Here is a 17,821-nt window from a genome sequence, read left to right as displayed (position 1 = left end):
CGGGTCTGGGTCCCGTGAAAGGGAATTACCGGGCCCTCCAAGGTCGGAATGGCCCGGTAAGTCCCCTTTTGCGGGACCCAGACCCGAGTTTGGGGGTAGCCATGCCGCTAAAAACGGCATGGCTACCTCCAAACTCGTAATGAGGCCCAATGTCTCTAGAGCGCTGGTACTCTCTAGGCTGGATTATTGCCACAGCCTCTCCCTTAATCTACCCTCTTCCTCTCTCCGCACCTCCAGCTAATCCAGAATAGGGATGCAAGACGTATCCTTGGCCTCCAACCCAGGGACTTGCATCTCTCCAGTCCTAAAATCTCTCCACTGGCTCCAGGTTGCTGCAAGGAACAAATTCAAATCCCTCTGCATCATCTATAAGGCTACTTGTCAAGCGCTTCTCTAAGCAGCGAGCGGGTGATATGATATGATATGGCATTTGTAACGCGCCTATACACAAGTGTGTCAAGGCGCGACGAGGCAGGGGGGGGACAAGGGGAAGACAGACAACGATCCTACTAGGCCAGGTGTCATTCAGATCGCGCAAGTGCAGGGGTGGGGGAAGGGAAAAGTGCAAGGGGAAGGGGAGGGGGGGAAGTGCAGTACAAGGTAAGTAGCATAAAAAATAATAAATAAGGCCAGCTGGTGGAAAGTGCAAGGTAGATGAAGAACAAGTGCTGGGAAGGGGGGGCTGTAAGGATACAGTGACAGTCCCGCAGTGCAGGGGGGTGCCAGGGAGGCAGTGCAAGTGGAGAGTGGCTGGACCCTGGACCGAGGTCACTGAGAGTGGCCCAGTTGCAGATTCAGAGCAGATTCAGTGAAGAATTAAAGCTGTTCAGCAGGGGAGAGGGAGAGAGAAAGCAGAAGCAAAGAGGAAGGTTTTGAGGTGCTTCCGGAACCGGAGGTGGTTTTCCTCAAGTTTCAGGGAGGCAGGAAGGCTGTTCCAGAGGGAGGCCCCTGCTGCAGAGAGAGATCTACCCCCAGCTCGTTGCTTCGAGAAGCGGCTGACCCTGAGGGAGTTGGAGACGGATGAGCGAAGGGCTCGGGAAGGAAGATATTTAGGAAGAGAGAGTTGAAGGTATTTGGGCCCCAGGCCCCAGAAGGCCTTGTGGACAATGCAGAGGGTTTTGAACTTAATCCTCGCAGCCACTGGTAGCCAGTGTAGAGATTTCAGTCCTGGAGAGATACGGTCCCTGGGCTTGAGGCCAAGGACAAGTCTCGCAGTTCTGTTCTGGATGAGTTGCAGAGGGTGGAGAGTGGAGGCAGGCAGATTAAGATAGAGGCTGTTACAGTAGACCAGCTTTGAGAGAACCAGGGCTCGGGAGACAGTGAGCTTCTGGGGGAAGGAGAGGAAGGGAAGAATACCTCTGAGGAGGTGCAGCTGGTAGTGTGACTTCTTAGAGACGTCTGATATATGAGGATAGAAGGAGAGTGTGGAGTCGAAGATGACCCCGAGGTTTTTTGCCTTGCAGGTAGGAGCAGGAAGGGGGCCAAGGGAGGCTGGCCAGAGAGCTGCAGGGAAGGAGGGAGTGGGTGTGCCGATAAGTAGAATCTCAGTCTTACTGGCATTAAGGCAAAGGTCATTGGCGGTACACCATTCCTGGATAGCAGACAGACAGTCAGAGATGAGGGAAGGAGAGGAGGAGGCCGAGGGTAGCCTGAAAATGAGCTGGGTATCGTCCGCATAGCACTGGAAGTTGGGGCAGAGAGCGGCTATGCGGAGGGCAAGGAGTGCCAGATACTGGTTGAAAAGCCAGGGAGAGAGGTTAGATCCCTGGGGAACACCACAGGAGGAGAAAAAGATGTCAGAGAGGAAGGACCCCAGTTGGACCTGGGAGGGTCGATTGGAAAGGAAAGAGGTCAGCCACGCCAGAGCCTGACCAGTGATACCCAGGTTATCACGGAGACGGTTGAGCAGGATGGCATGGTTGACAGTGTCAAAGGCAGAGGAGAGATCGAGTAGAATGAGAACACACGGAGTGTTGGAATCGAGGTTCGAGAGCAGGTCATCACGGATGTTCAGGAGAGCAGTTTCCGTGCTTCTGGCAGCTCTGAAGCCAGATTGATGGTCATGAAGACTACCAACAGATTCAGCGTGGAGGTTAAGCTGGGAGATGGCCAGTTTCTCCAGGAGCTTGCCCAGGAAGGGAGTAATGGAGATTGGGCGATAGTTAGCCGGGCAGGAAGGGTCGGAAGAGGGTTTCTTGAGGAGGGGGTGCACAAGGGAGTGCTTGAGGGGGGAAGGGAAGACTCCAGAGGTGAAGGAGTGGTTGCAAAAATCAGCCAGGGCAGGAGCCAGGGAGTCGATGTGGTCCTTGATGGTTTTGGAAGAACAGGGGTGAACCTGTTTAGACGAGACTTTCATAGATCGGACTTGTCTGGAAACCTCATCAGCAGAAAAAAGTGGAAAGGCAGAGAAGGAGGGGGGAGGGGTGGCTGCAGAAGGGCCAGAGGAAGAGCCGGGAAGAGAGGGAGGGAGGTGAAAGGAGGAGAGCGAGGACAGGATGTCCTGAGTTTTTGAGATGAAGTGAGAGGCCAGTGCAGTGCAGAGGGCCTGGGAGGGGACAGGAGAGGTAGAGACTGCAGCAGGGTTGGCCAGCTCCTTGCAGATTTTAAAGAGTTTGGCCGAGTTGTTTGATGCCTCAGAGATGCGGGCTTGGATAAGGGCTCTCTTCTTGGTGAGAACGGAGAGCCGGTATTGCCTTTGGAGCAGGCGGCAGGCCAGTTTGTCAGAGGATGAACATGAAGCACGCCATTTCCTCTCTGCCACCCTGCACTTGCGTTTTAGGGTGACGAGATCCGAAATCTCTTTCCTCAGCTGGTTCCCTGCTCTGGAACAGCCTTCCCCTTCCTCTCCGTCTTGAGCCGGATCACCACAAATTCTGCAAGCTCCTCAAGACTTTCCTCTTCTCCTCCTCCTGCCCTCTCTCCCTCTCGTGTTAGCCCCCAGTCATTGAGATTGGTGGCCTAGGCCCTTATGTGTCCTTCTCTCCCCTAGCCTTCTGTCCAATTGCCTGCAGCCTCTGCTCTCCTCCTACTCTTGCCTTTGGACACCCACTGGCCTGTGTTGTTTCACAGTTCCGCACTTATTGTACCTGCAGGTGACCACTCTCCTACCTAGTGATCACTGCCTTGCACTTACCAGTTGCCCTGCAACTGGCTCTCTGGCACTTCCCTTTCTGTGGAACCTCTAGCACTTACCCCCCTCCCCTGTCCCTTCTGTCCCTCTGCACTTGCACGTTCTGAATGTTCACAAGGCCTAGTAGGACCGCCTCTGCCGTTTGCTCATCATTGTTATTTTATTTCATTGGGCCTTATTACGACCCAGGCGGAAGGGGGTTAATGACGCCGGTAGAGCTGCCGGCGCCGTTAACCCCCTACCGCCTCATTACGAGATCTGCTTGCGGGACCTGCTAAGGACGCCTGGTAAAACGGGCCCATTGTTTGCACCCTCCGCATTCCCATTGAGCCCTATGGGGGCTCAAATGGGAATGGGGATGTACAGGGTCCGGGTTCCTTGAATGGGGAAATACCGGGCCCTCCAAGGTCGGAATGGCCCGGTATTTCCCCATTCAGGGAACCCGGACCCGGTACCCGGTATGGAGGTAGCCATGGCGCTAAAAGCAGCATGGCTACCTCCATACTCGGCATGAGGCCCATTGTCTTATTTTGTTCCCTTGTTCCCTCCCCTTTGCCCTGTGGGCTCTTTGAAACACTGTTTCTTAATGTATAAGTGGATTACAAATGCACAATAAATAAATACAAATGAATAAAATATACATTAATGAAGAGAGCATATAAGATTGTGCACGGCGTGGCAGTTTGCAAAGCACATCATGCGACTTAAATGGCCTGCTTTGTGTCATTTTACAATCTCAAGAGATGACTAGAGGAGCGCATGCCGCATAGCATTGTAGAGCGCCAACGGACCACTACGGTGGTGATAGTGCACGGTACAAATGTCCTTTAACATTAACATTAACATTGTGAAAGTTGCTGTTACTGTTGAACATTTAACACCGAGGGGCTCATTTTGACAAGTTTCTAAAAGACCCCCACATTTTATTTTCAATACCGGACACTTTCGATGTGTTTCAATGCGCTGCAATTTTTTCATGTGGTTTGAAAATGCTGCATGAAAGCATTGCATGAAGAAAACAGTGTGTCAGATTTACAAAGCTTTTTTAATGGGATTTTCCAATTGAAAAATGCTTTTGTAAAGTGAGCACTGTCATTACGTGGGAAAATGTGAGCGTTATTTATGCATGGCATTGTTTAAGTTCTGGCCGTGCAAAAATGGGTCAAAAAACAGGAAGTGTGAGGAGGCTCTGTTTTGCTTCCTGGTCTGCACTCTGCACCAAAACACAAAATCTCAGAGCCCCCATAAAACCCAAAACGCACCACCAGCACCTGTGGTTGTACTTCCTGATTTGGCAATGGGTGAAGGGCCGTGTGCCATCACTTCCTGTGATGTCACTTGGGGTGGGGCAAATGACATCACTGCTGCTGATGTCATCAGAGGTCATGGTTTGTGTGATGTCACTTCCGCTAGCCCTGTATTTTGGTGAAATGACGTCCCTGGGTAATATCCCAGGTGTGTGTCACTAAGAATGGCATTCCCTGCCAATGGAAACATGATTAGCACCTCCACAAACAACGAAAAAAGAATTTCCCCACTTCAACACTGTTTCTTTTGTGTTATTTGATCTGGTGCCGCAAGTCTTTTACATCAGAGGTTTCAGCTCTGTATTTATTTATTTTAATTCTTGTTAAGCGCTACATGCCCGTGGGCCTCAGAGTGCATAAGAAAACTGAGGGAACCAGAGAGAGAGAGAGGGAATAGAGACAAGAAAGTTAGTCTTCTGAATTGGAGGGTTTTCACATACCTCTTATGCTCAGTGGAAGCGCATTCCTTTCCCTAGGTGCCTGAGTTTCAAAAGTTCTACCACCGAATTTTTAAATTATGTAAAAATTATTACATTTCATGCAGCCGTTCCTGTTTGTCATCTGAACAGGATCAGCTGTTTTGTGACAGTCTGTGGAGGGACTTTTCACATCAGCGGACAGTGAATGCCATAAGTAAAAGCCTGTCTGCTTATTGCAGTTTTAACACAAACCCATATCAATGATTGAAAAAACGCGAGACATAGGAAAGGCTCATTGGGACAGTCCCCTTGTCCGCACCTCAGGAATGTTTCAAACAAAAAAATAACGTTTTCTTTGACTGATGAAGCAGTGGTTAGTTTGTGCTGTGTGGGACGACAAACAGCCAAAAATCAGATATCAGCACTATATAACTATAGCAACCTAAAGCCGTGGACTAAACAAAATATGCCCATGATTGACAGAAGATAATCAATACTAATGCATAACATGGGCAAAGATTGAGACCAGGGAGGTCTATACATCTATAGATGTCAGTGAATGAACAGAAACTAATGGGCCTAGTCACCCTTATCTTTTATCAAATTCCATGTTCCTGTGTAGATGCCAAAACAAACAAAACGTGATCACAAATCTTCGGCTCAGAAAATCCAACAGTTACAGGCAAACTTTCTTGGGGAAGTCTGATTTTGCATTGATTATCTTTGAACTCCTTGATTCTAAAAGGGTGTTACCCACGGATCTATACGATTATTGCGACCCCCATCACCTCGAAATTTGTGACTTTTTTATTTCGACCCCCTTTACACCACATATATATGAGGGGGAGACCCCAGACACCACTCTACTTGCATTTTATAACATTAGCCCCCCACCACATATATATATGTGGTGTAAAGGGGGTCGAAATAAAAGAAGTCAACATTTTCGGAGGTTGCAGTGATGGGGGTGGAGTAATTGAGTAATTGTGTAATTCCGTTAGCCACATGTGTGTGCCTCTGTCTGAAAGAGCGATTTACATGCTGAGTACAGTTCAATAAATACTTTTGGAGTCTACTTTTTGCAATGCATTGTCTTTCAATTGTTCCTGTTAAAACAAAGTTTCCAATGTGCATGTGAAAAACATGTGGTTGGTTATAGTCGTCATCTCACCTTCGTATGTTTCGCTCAGACTTCTTGGCCGGTCAGGAAATTCGGAAAAGGAGCTGGTATCTCTGGTTCGGTAGCGCCACGGCTGTGAGGAACGTGTTTCTTCGGAACCAAAATCCACAGCACTTGGTGCCTGATAGCGGGTTCCAGCGGCTTGACTGCGGCTGCCATACGCAGAGTCCGTCCTCCTATACGGGACTCTTGCATCCTCCTCGTTGGGCTCTACGTAGGGCAGGTCAGATTCAAAGTCTGGCGATTCATAAGATGGCCGGCTGTACAGAGAATCTCGACGGCCGTATGCAGTGGGAGATCTTGGACCATAGCCAGTAATAACACCGCCGTCCCCACCCAGGCTTAGCGGGTAAGAGTCGTATCCTGGTCGTACAGCATCCCGGGGCCTTTGAGGGGAGGAGTCAGAATACCCATCGGGCCCATAAGGCACATTGTAAGGTGGGCCGTATTCAGGTCCATAGTCATAGGTGTTGCCTGGCAGCGGCCCTGAAGGCCCATATGCAGGGGGCCTCAGGTAGTTGCACAAGGCTTCAAAATCATCTGAAAATGCATGAACAAGATTGTATTAGTGATGGCTATGAAGATCACAAGTATTTTGAGCAATTGCCCCCACACCCTGGCACCCAGAGGGCCAGGACAAAAACAGTCATCTGATCATTTGTGAATGGATGTGATCGAATTTAATTATTAACTATAAAGTTATTTTAAACATTTCCATTGCTAGCCCCCTCAACCCTCCTGGATGGTGGGCCTTGAAGGGTACAAAAAGAAAGTTTTGGCTGGTAGATATTAGTGCTTGGGGGTGGAGGCGGCACAGAATATATGCCCTGCAATTCCCAATTAAGCATATCTACACGATGTGATGCAAAACAAGAGCACTTTTTGGTTAGTCCCTTTATGATATGGTATGTCATTTACGTACACAAATGTTTCTAGACAAGGGAGGGGAGACAGCGGGAGGACAATACAATGATCTTACTAGGCCTTGTGACATTCTGATTGTGAAGGTGTGACAGCGCCAATGTGCAGGGGGGAGGGAGAGGAGGAAGTGCCAGGGAGAGGGAGGGGAAGTGTGATCAGGGTAGCAATGATCTGAGTAAGTGCATCCAGGGCAGCGCGGCTCTGGGTAAGTGCAAGGAGGCAGGGAACTGTAGAGGTAACCGTAACAGCCCCTGAGTGTGCGGTGGCCCGGTAGCAGTACAGGGTAGACTGATCATGGAGGAGCCTGGTACCCATTGTGCTCAGAGGGGAGCCAGGCATCCAGTCGGTGTGGCAGACAGGTGGTTCAGCAGGGCAGGCAGAGAGTTAAAACAGAGGAGAATAGGAAGGTCTTGAGCTGAATCCGAAGTTCAGGTGGTCTGGTTCAAGTTTGAGAGGGGCAGGGAGGCCATTCCAGAGGGAGGCACCTGCAGAAGAGAGACATCTACTCCCCACTCTCTGCCTTGCGAAGCGTATGACCCTTAGAGAGTTGGAGGTAGTTGTTCGAAGGGCTCAGGAAGGAAGGTATTTAGGAAGAGAGAGCTGGATGTAGTGTGGGTGCCAGCCCCAGAAAGCCTTGTGAATGATGCAAAGTGTCTTGAACTGGATCCTTGCAGCCACGGGGAGCCAGTGGAGAGATTTCAGGGCTGGAGAGATACGGTCCCTGGGCTTGATGCCAAGGATAAGTCTTACAGTCCTGTTCTGGATTAGTTGCAGAGGGCAGAGAGTAGAGGAAGGCAGATTGAGAAAGAGGTTGTTTGCAGTAGTCCAGCCTAGAGAGAAGCAGGGTTCTGGAGACAGTGTGTTTCTGGGGGAAAGTGAAAAATGGAAGAATACCTCTGAGGAGGTGCAGCTGGTAGCAGGACTTCTTTGTGAGGTCCGAGATGCGAGGAGAGAAGGAGAGAGTGGAGTTGAAGATGACACCAAGGTTTTTGCCTCATAGTAAGAAGAATGAAGATGGCCCAGGGAGGGTGGCCAAAGTTAGAGTGGGGAAGGGGGCTGCAGGGGTCCCAATGAGAAGGTTCTCAATATTACTGGCATTAAGGCAGAGATCGTTGGAGGCGTACCAGTCCTGAATTGTGGAAAGAAAGTCAGGAATGAGTGAGAGAGAAGAGGAAGCTGAAGGAAGCATGAAAGAGAGCTGGGTGTCATCTGCGTAACACTGAAAGTTAGAGGAGAAAGCAGAGATCAGATGAGCCAAAGGGGCCAAGTAGACATTAAAGAGCCAGGGAGAGAGGTTATAGCCCTGGGGACAACACACATGGAGAAGGAGGTGGTGGTGAGAAAGGACACAAGTTAGACCTGGGAGGGCCGGTCCGAGAGGAAAGAAGACAACCATTCCAAGGCTTGGTCCGTTATGCCCAGGTTCTCATGGAGTTGATTGATCAGGATGGCGTGATTGACCATGTCAAAGGCAGACAAAAGGTAATGGAGGATAAGGACAGAAGGAAGGTTAGAGTCAATACTAGAGAGCAGATGTTCACAGGTGTTCAGGAGAGCAGTTTCCGTGCCTCTGGCTGCTCTGAAGCCAGACTGATGGTCATGAAGACAACCAGCAGATTCAGTATGGAGAATAAACTGAGAGATGGGCATCTTTTCCAGGGGTTTGCCCAAAAAAGGAGTGAAAGAGATCGGGCGATAGTTTGCCAGGCAGGTAGGATCAGCAGAAGGCTTTTTAAGGAGGGGGTGCCCAAGGGAGTGCTTGAGGGGAGAGGGGAAGGATTCAGTGGCGAAAGAGTGATTTCAGAAAGCGGCCAAGGCTGGAGTGAGGGTGTCAATGTGGTCCTTAATGGTTCAAGAGGAGCTGGGGAGCACCTGTTTGGATGACACTTTCATAGATTGGGCTTGTCTAGAAACCTCGTCAGTTGTTGTCGGGGAGAAAGAGTAGAAAGGAGGAGGAGAAGGAGAGGCGGCCGGAAGGGGGCCGGTAGGGGTAGAAGGAGAAGAAGAGGAGAGCAAGGACATGATGTCCTGAGTTTTAACGTTGAAGTGAGCAGCCAGAGCTGTACAGAGAGCCTGGGAGGGAACAGGAGAGGTGGAGACTGCAGCAAGATTGGCCAGCTCCTTGCAGATTTGAAAGAGTTGGGTAGGGTGGTTAGGGGCCGCAGAGACGTGGGCTTGGATGTGGACTCTCTACTTGGACAGAACAGAGAGCTTGTATTGCCTCTGGAGCAGGCGGCAGGCCAGTTTGTCAGAGGATATGCTGGAAGCCCTACACTTCCTCTCAACCACCCTGCACTTGTGTTTCAGGGTGGCGAGGTCAGAGTCATACCAAGAGTTGCACTTGGAGGTAGGCTTCAGGTGGATTCTCATGACAGAGGCAAGGATGTCCAACGTGTTGGAGATAGAAAGATGCATGTTAGAGCGGGCTGTGTCAGAGTGTGAGTCAGCCACAGGAGTAGGAGGAGCAGAAAAAGTAGCTGCAAAAGCATCCGCTGACACACGCTTCATGGCCCGAATGACTGAGAAGGTAGGTGGCAGTGCTGTGGTGGGCTTTGCCTCAGGGACAGAGAGTTTCAGGTGAAAAGAACAGAAATGGTCAGTCCAAGAGAGAGGAGTGGTAACATGGTTTGAGAAGGGGATGCCTGAGGAGATGAGAGCATCCAAGGTGTGTTTGGTAGAGTGTGTTGGACCAGAGGGTAGAATGGAGAGAGAGAGAGAGTATCAGAGAGGATGCGAAAGAGCCCAGAGTAGGGAATAGAAGCATCCAGGTGGAGGTTGAGGTCTCCGAGGAGGAGAAGCTAAGAGGTAGAGGCAAGGAGAGAAGAGGCCAGCCCACACTGAGAGTAATAGGTCAACCTGTCTAGGTGGCCTGTAGAAGTTGGCCACAGTTAGATAGAGGACGGGAGAGATAGAGAGCCTGCAGACCAGGCATTCAAATGAGGAGTAGACCTGCATAAGAATGACAGAAGCAGGGATCCACTCCAGAAAGATCAGAGCTACTCCAGCTCTGGGTTTGTTGGATCTGGGCTCAGATAGGATCTTGTAGCCATCAGGGAGGAGTGTCTCAAAACTTGTGACAGAGCTGGCCATGAAGCATGTCTCAGTGAGAGCGAGGACATCCAGGTCAAGTTCTTTGAGGAGGCAGCAGATATCATAGGAATGTTTGACAGCGGAGCAAGAGTGGAGAGTGGCAACGTGGAGCAGGTTGCCACATTTGAAAGACTTCCGTGGTGGTGTACAGGCTAGAGGTAGAACAAGTGGAAGCGGTAAAGGGGCCAGAGAGTGGGCAGATGTGGTAGCTGGAGGTGGCATAGGAGCCACAGAGGAGGAGGCATGTCCCAAAGGGGCAGCAGAGAAAGGAGGTTGCAGAGGAGCCAGAGGGGTAATGCTAGGAGTAGCAGGAGAAGGAAGGAATTTGATAAGACGCGGGAGACGCTTATCAAAGAGGAGATTGGGCTGAGGCCCATGGACCAAGACAGTGCCATTCAGATAACATTAATAATGGTCTTGGAGGAGTGGAAGAAGGACCTCCTACCACGTGCCACCATTAATAGGAGAGGAGAAGATAGGAGAGAGAGTCGAGGCCATGTGAGGGGTCCATAGGTCTTGTGAGGGAACGACAAACAGGATGTCAGTGAGTGTCTGTCTGTCGGAAGTACTGGTGGAGGTATAAGTGATAGGGAGGCCTGGGTTGGAGACCAGGATGACCCTCTTGAACATCTACCTTCCAGACGTTGTGAGAGGGATAGGATAGGAGATAGAGTAGCGGTTAGAGGAGATTGGGGACACGGAAAGCACCATGGGGGGGTGCTAGGAGGAAAGTAGTAGGAGGGCAGAGAGAAAGAGAGACCACTGCCCAGTGCCGCACAACGCAGGATGCGCAAGGGGAGTGTAAAGGTCAGACACTAGGAAAGCACAAGAGGAATAGACAGATGACGCACAAACAGTACAACGTAACCCCAAGTGGGGTGGGGACTAAGAGAGTGGGAGAGAGGCTGGTGGGGAAACAGACACGGAGGCAGCAGATGGATACACTCCCAGCAGGGACGTGCCGATGAGGCACAGTAAACGATACCCAGTTAGCACAGCAACGTGGTTTACACTTTCCTAATATGGGGAAAATAGGTCAAGTTTCTAAACACAGCAGCAATGCAAGTACAGTGATTATTGTGGGGAGCAGTTTGGGAGGCTAAGCAACAGATTACTAAAATGACAAGTGTGAGGAGGGGAGGGTGGGTCAGTTAAGACAGATGCACATAGTGCTGCAATCCTTGACCTTTTACCTAATTGGTTGTGGCAGGTTGATGGCTCCGGGCCCCTCGCTTCCCTGGCAGACACCGGCAGACACCAATGGGGCTGTCAAACAGGGAGCTGTCCTTTACCTCAGGTCCTTCACCACAGGGACTGCCACGGGCAGCAGGATGCCCTGGATACCTGGATTACATGGGGCTAGGTAGGCAATGAGGAAGTAGTTCAGGTGAGGTGAATGAACCCAGGCCAAGGTCCTCGTTCGCACACCAGATATGGACATCCAATGGGGAATGGGGGTGGGACCAAGGATGGGGAGCAAGGGAAGAAACACTCACTAAAACGACGAGTGCAAAGAGCTGATAACAGGGCGTTCAATGGCAAAAATTACAAATAACGCACATGAGGGAAAAAGTAAAGCACAATTCGCAATTTGGCAAGCACTAGATGCATTGCAGGCCTCACCTCGGCCCCCTTGATGGAAGTGGCTCAGGCGAGGGATTACAGGCACAATAAGTTAAAACATGCGAGAAAGGCAGTATTATATAACCATGTCCAACTGGCTCAGCCTTAGGCTATGTCCCCTGCCACTTTCCAACAATTGACCATCTGACCACTTTCCACCAGTTACAGTAAAAGACTGTGGGCCACTGGCCAGAGTTGTCAGCAGTGGCTCCTATCCCCGCTATTGATTATTTTATGTCAATCATGGTCTTTGGTTACTTTTCACCAATTAAGGTGATAGATCATGACCCATTGGCCATGGCCATTACTTGTGTTAGTTGCCACCTTGGATAAAGTATCATTGCTGGTTCAACCCCTTAGATTAGAAAACCATAGCCCACTGGCCAATGTCTGCCCATTTTCCCTAGAGAATTTCCAGTGTGAACCTAACCACGGAAACCACTGTGCAGACTTCTATTCCAGCAAGAATGGTTCCTATTGAAATGTAACATCTTTTGATTGCTGCAGCAAGATAAAAATACCTTAAATTTACCATGTCCTCCACAGCCCCCCTTCAAATATACATCTGCACCCCTCTGCCTTTTTTGGTCTGCACACATTCCCCTATAGTCGAAGTGCCCTCTGATCCTATCGTAATATATTTTTTGCCTCATCTCGTCCTGTGACACACCACAAATCGTGCTTGAATCTCACGATTTGCCTGTGGTTATCCCCCACGGTTCCCTCTGTAATAGTAAAAGAATCTGACTGAAAGGCATCTGTAGCCCTCCCCAAAGTGCTATCTTCATCGTATTTTCATCCATCACAAACTCTACATCCTCTCTGATGTCACAACTCCCCTTCCCCCCCCATCCCACCAAATATAATTCTGAGCACTTTTCTTTGTTCTATTGTTGCAAAATGATCGCTTGCATCGAGCAAAACAAATGGCGGATTTTCTTTTCTGAAAGGTCGCAGTGCTGCAAAGCACCAAGCGAGATATATGAATGTTATTTTGGACTTGGCCATCCCCCTTCTCCATCTAAATTTTTATAAACTACTGGAAGGATTTACACAAAATCATCAAAAGGCACCTCTGCATCGCTTTGTGCCCAACTTGTTTCTCATTTGGTGCAAATCAATCCATTGGTTTTTGATGTGCATGGGTCTAAAGGATGTACATTTTTGCCTATGGGAAAACGAATGGCCTCAGTCCAAAGCCGTTTCTTTCCCAGGGTTAACGATGTTCTAACCATTGGATGCATTTTCCAATTTGGGGGGGGGGTCCATGCCAGGCAATACTTTTTGAAAACTGACCTAAAACCATCACCTATGTCTCCCTCACTAGTAAATAGCTAGATTCCACTGGCTATGGCCTTCGACTGTGGCCCTTATCACCTTCACTACTAAATAACCAGATCCACCAGTGGCTACATTGCATCAATTAGGCTAAATGACAATGGACCATTGACAATGGCTGCCCGCCATGCAATTGATTTATTTTATTGATTTGATTCGGTTATATATAGGATGCTGTTGCAATTAATCAAGCACACTTAATTGCCTCTGGGGGCAAGGATGAATGAGGGCTTAAGCAAAATAGATGAATCTTCAATTCTTTTCCAGAACTTAGTTAAAGGACTCCAGAGCCGAATTTGAATAGTGAGTGAGTCAAGGGTCTTCCATGGAAAAGGCTCTTCATCCTCTAGTTGAACATTCAAAAGGTGGCTGTGCAAGAAGATGCTGTGCCTGTGACCTGAGTGGGTGAGGGGATGCATAGGGGCTGACTTTCTTGGACAGATAGTCTGGAGATAGGCGCTTAATGCATTTAAAAACGATGCAGGAGATCTTAAATACAATGCCACAACTGAATTTGGGCTGATACCAGGTTGAGCCAACTCTCACTTTCATACAAATTCACTATTATTCTATTGATAATGCAATTTGTTAGGGGCGATCTGTACTGGCCTAGGTTTTGTTGTGACCTGAGCCCTAAGTCACAAGGCTTTTGTTTTACACGCGGGCGACACCAAATGCCCAACAGGGAGCAGGGATCAAAAACCTCTGCATTAGTAATACTATCTGCACAACCCGTACCAGTGGAGGGAACTGCAATAACAATAAACATAGAGGGTGGTGCTGAAGCACACCACGTATGGTGTTTACATACCAGGAGATAAATAAATACCCATGGATATGGGGAAGTAATTTCGAGTGCTATAAGAAGTTAAACCAATTGAGTGATGGGGCTAATATGAGACTCTAGAAGCCCTGAGGAAGGCCTAGAAGTGACCAAAACATGTGTTGGCTTTAGAGTTATTTATAAAATCATCATTGCCTAGCATAATAGTATCGGACTGATCATTATATCTTAAACTTGATTGAAAGAGATTAGGAAGGGCATTTGTGCCGAGGTAGCTTGGGTACACCATTGACTCTTAAATAAAATGCATTTCTCCATGGGATGCCAGTGTAGTGCTCACTAAACAGAGGAATGGGTTGACATTTTTGCAGGTCATAAAGTAAATGGGTAGCAGAATTTTGGACTGACTGAAGATTGGCAATAAGACATGTGGGCTAGGCAACAAACAACGCATTTACAGGAGCACCAACTACTGGACAATGCAAGTGCCTGGGGATACATGGAAGTGTCTTCTTCAGTTTGAGTAAAGTGAAATGAAAAGTCTTAACTGTTGATCCAGCTTGAGGATTAAGGGATAAATCCGATTCCCATAAGAATCCCAAACACGTTTTGAGACCATATTAAGGTTTAGAAACGTCCTGAGAGGTGTCTGAGACTTTTACCAGAATTTCTTTTTCAGCGACATATGAAAAATTTTGAAAACCCAAAGAATGTAACAGGATGAGCAGTGGGGAAAAATAGATATTGAACAGCTTGGTGGGCAGTGAAAATCCTTGAGGTACACCACACCCAACTGTACAAAATGTAGATTGAACACGTCTCAATTGCACACAATGTTTCCAGTCACTGAGAACATACCTAAACCAATTCGGAGTGCATCCCTTCACACCGGTCTATCGGGATAGATACATCAGCAGCAAATCAATGATTAACGGTATCAAATAAGGAATTGGTGTCTCTTTTCAGCCAGAGTGAGAATATCAACACATGCACATAGAAGTACAGTTGCCATCCTATGATAGAGGAGGAAGCCAGATTGAGAAGGGTTCCCCAGATGTCTTTGGTCCAGGTGTGATGGAAGTTGTGAAACTGCTACTTTCTCCAAGATTCTTGGGACAATAGTTATTAACAACTAGCGGATCCAATCCTGGCTTTTTTAACAAAGGGAAGGAATTGCTCTCTGGAGATCAATAGGGACTACTCCGCAGTCAGGAGAGAGATCAATGAAGTCAGAACCCAATGGTCCTAGAGGTTCTGCATGGTTTCTATCTACCAGCGCAGGAATCTAATCAGTTCTGTGGAGTGTTGGCTTCAACTGACATGATAAACATTGGATGTCCTCAGGGATTGTGTGAGCAAAAAAGAAAGGAGGCCTCTCGAAATGAGAGATCTGTGATAATGAAATATACGGGGTAGCAGTCATATCAAGAATAATCACGGCTTGACTAGTTGACACTTTATACCAGAAGGTGTAAAACAAATCCAGGACTACTTGGAAGAGTTGTTTGGTGAAAGTAAGAGCAATAAAATTAAAACCTTGCTTGGGGCAAACATTCCCTCCTTGCATGTGGTAAAAGCTCATTTCTACTGGATCAAATTATCAGGTCGTCCGAATATCCACCACTTGGATTCAAGTTATCTATTTGCTCATTTCAGGTTCAAAAGGCTGTAATTGAACCCTACAAGTCTTCAGATTTAGATTTTCAAGAGCAGTGCTCCAGAGGTGCGACCAAAACCGTGGCCTCCCTCAAGGATTTTTGTAGCAAAGCAAAAAACTCATAACAGTTTGATAATACATTTGAAAGAATTTGAACATTGACAAGTAATGGCTTAAACAGCATGGAGGGAAGTTTATTTGTGCTCCTACTCAGTTCATTGGTCTGTTTGCCTACAGAGTAGTCCACCTTAGCATTAGAGACCTCATTGAACCAGATAACTGAGTTGTATTCAAGACCTCTTGAGAATGACTAAATCCAGACAATGTCCTTTCTCATTAGACGTGGAAGAGGTTACCACTGATTGGTCTTTTGCCCCAAAAAGTCCTACAAAGCTGCCACCATCTGTTTTATGAGGCGCATCAACCTAGAGGTTAACATCACCTACAATCAGTATATGACGAGCCCCCAGGCCACAAGTAGATAGAAGGTGATCAAAGGTAGTTAAAAATGAAGGGGTGATCGGGGGGGGGGAGGTGATAGAATACAATTATTTGTACCACTAGATAGTTATTAATGTAAATGTGTAAAGGCATAGGTTCTGCTATGAAATTGCTAATTGAGCATAGTTGGGGCAAACATGATGTTCAAATGATCCTTAAAGATCACTGCAAGCCCATCTCCTATGCACGTTTCTCTATTAATCCGTAGAATGGAATAACCCTTAGGAAAGAAGCTTGAAAGAATAGGGTAACGATCGTCGGTAGTCGGTAAGATAAGTTTCCGTAAAGAAGAATATATCCAAATTATGGGGAATAATAAAATCTGCAATCAGTGGAGCATGTGAAAGAGTGGATCAAACATGCAATAAAGCACAACGTAAACCATCGAAAACAAATGGGCTGTATAGCAGGGCTAAGACAGATCCTTGACCCTTCAGACCAAGAGCCTTCCCTTAGTGAGTTGAATTATGAAGGAAAATATCTATTCCTTTGCCTGCCACTGGAGCCAAGCATAATATCTGAGTTTAGATTAGTGGTAGAATTGATATTACTAAATATCTTATTTAGTAAGAGTGACAGCACAGACTAGTGTCCCTAATTCAAATTGAGCAGAGTCTGAGCAGAGTAGGGAACTCAAGATTCTAAACAGTTCCTGAGTTCAATCCCCTGTCCCTCTCATGCCAAAAGGGTAGCCTGCCGCACCACACACAGCTTCAGGTCTTAATAGGCCCTCAGAGGCTTCAAGGAGACGCGCCAAGCCTACACACATCTTTTCTGTTCTCTATCACTGGAAGATGACGCCTCCACCACATTACCCCAAAAGAACCCCAGAGGTGTAGTCCGGAAAAGTGGCAACAAATAATACTGCAGCATAAAGTGTTGCCCGCTATGACCTGTGATGACCATTGGTGCATGGCCAATGACCAGGGGCTTTGGCCGTGGACATTGTCTACATTGCAAACAGTAGTCTAAAAGACCATGGGCCAATGGCTATGCACCGCCTTTTCCCCCTTCTTTCATTTACACAGACGTCTCCCCCGAAAATGTCATGTGACACATTACCGTGATCACCGTTTCTGGGTTGCAGCAAATGGAGATTGCAGCAGGCAGGTGAGTGCAGGTGTGAGGCGAAGGGTGGCAGTGGGAATGGGAATACAGATGGGAAGGGGGCGGTGGCAGGGAGGAAGTCGGTCTCAGAGCAGAGATGGAGAAAAGATATGGTGGCTAGGGGGAGAGGCACGGGACGCAGCAATGGAATGCGGGATTGTCCCAAAGGATAATAATCCCTGTGTCTTTAGCCAGCTGATTGGTTGGTACCACTGCCCCGGATGCTATTGGGAGTTTATCGAAATTAGCATGCAATTGTTTGTGATTGGCTTGATGAAACAAGGATTTTGAAGTTTTAAGATACAAAAGTTGACAATTGTTTTTTTCTGTTGACCGGTACTCCCTGTGGCTGAATACCCTTAAATTTGAATCTGCATAATTGTAGCTGCGTCCTAGTTCAGTTTGCACTGTATCAAACTCAATACATACATACATACATACACACATACTAATATACAAAGCAACACGTATTTTGTTTCCTTTGAACGTTTAATAGGATGTGAGCAAATTTAATGTGCAGTTCTGCGTAGCTGAAAAAAGCAGAACACGTCATACGGTATGGCTGACGTCAATACGGACATGCTTAAATAACAGGTTCAGACATTGGGTTACTGTTAACGTGGTGTGCATTGGGTGTTTGATGTACATCAGTCACATTACCACCCCAGCACATCTTTTACTATTGGCTATTAAGCGGTGCTTCAGCATCATCCATAAAGCCAAAACTATTGTCATAGGAGTACAGATAGGGGGAAGATGTCACG

General features: G+C 47.8%; 1 protein-coding gene across 4 annotated transcripts in view; it reads right to left on the bottom strand.

Moving 5' to 3' along the window:
* Nucleotides 1-17,821, bottom strand: part of LTBP4 (latent transforming growth factor beta binding protein 4) — a 1,283,510-nt gene that overhangs the window by 53,162 nt on the left and 1,212,527 nt on the right. For all 4 annotated transcript variants that reach the window (XM_069644515.1, XM_069644518.1, XM_069644516.1 and 1 more), the window contains one exon: nucleotides 6,028-6,576. In XM_069644515.1, coding sequence (XP_069500616.1) covers nucleotides 6,028-6,576 — 549 coding nt within the window. The remainder of the gene's footprint in view (nucleotides 1-6,027; nucleotides 6,577-17,821) is intronic.

Source organism: Ambystoma mexicanum, chromosome 2p (genome assembly GCF_040938575.1).
Source record: "Ambystoma mexicanum isolate Mex_15411 chromosome 2p, UKY_AmexF1_1, whole genome shotgun sequence".
In the NCBI taxonomy this organism is placed as follows: domain Eukaryota; kingdom Metazoa; phylum Chordata; class Amphibia; order Caudata; family Ambystomatidae; genus Ambystoma; species Ambystoma mexicanum.
The sequence above is the reverse complement of the archived record's forward strand: the minus strand, read 5'-3'. Positions and strand labels throughout refer to the sequence as shown.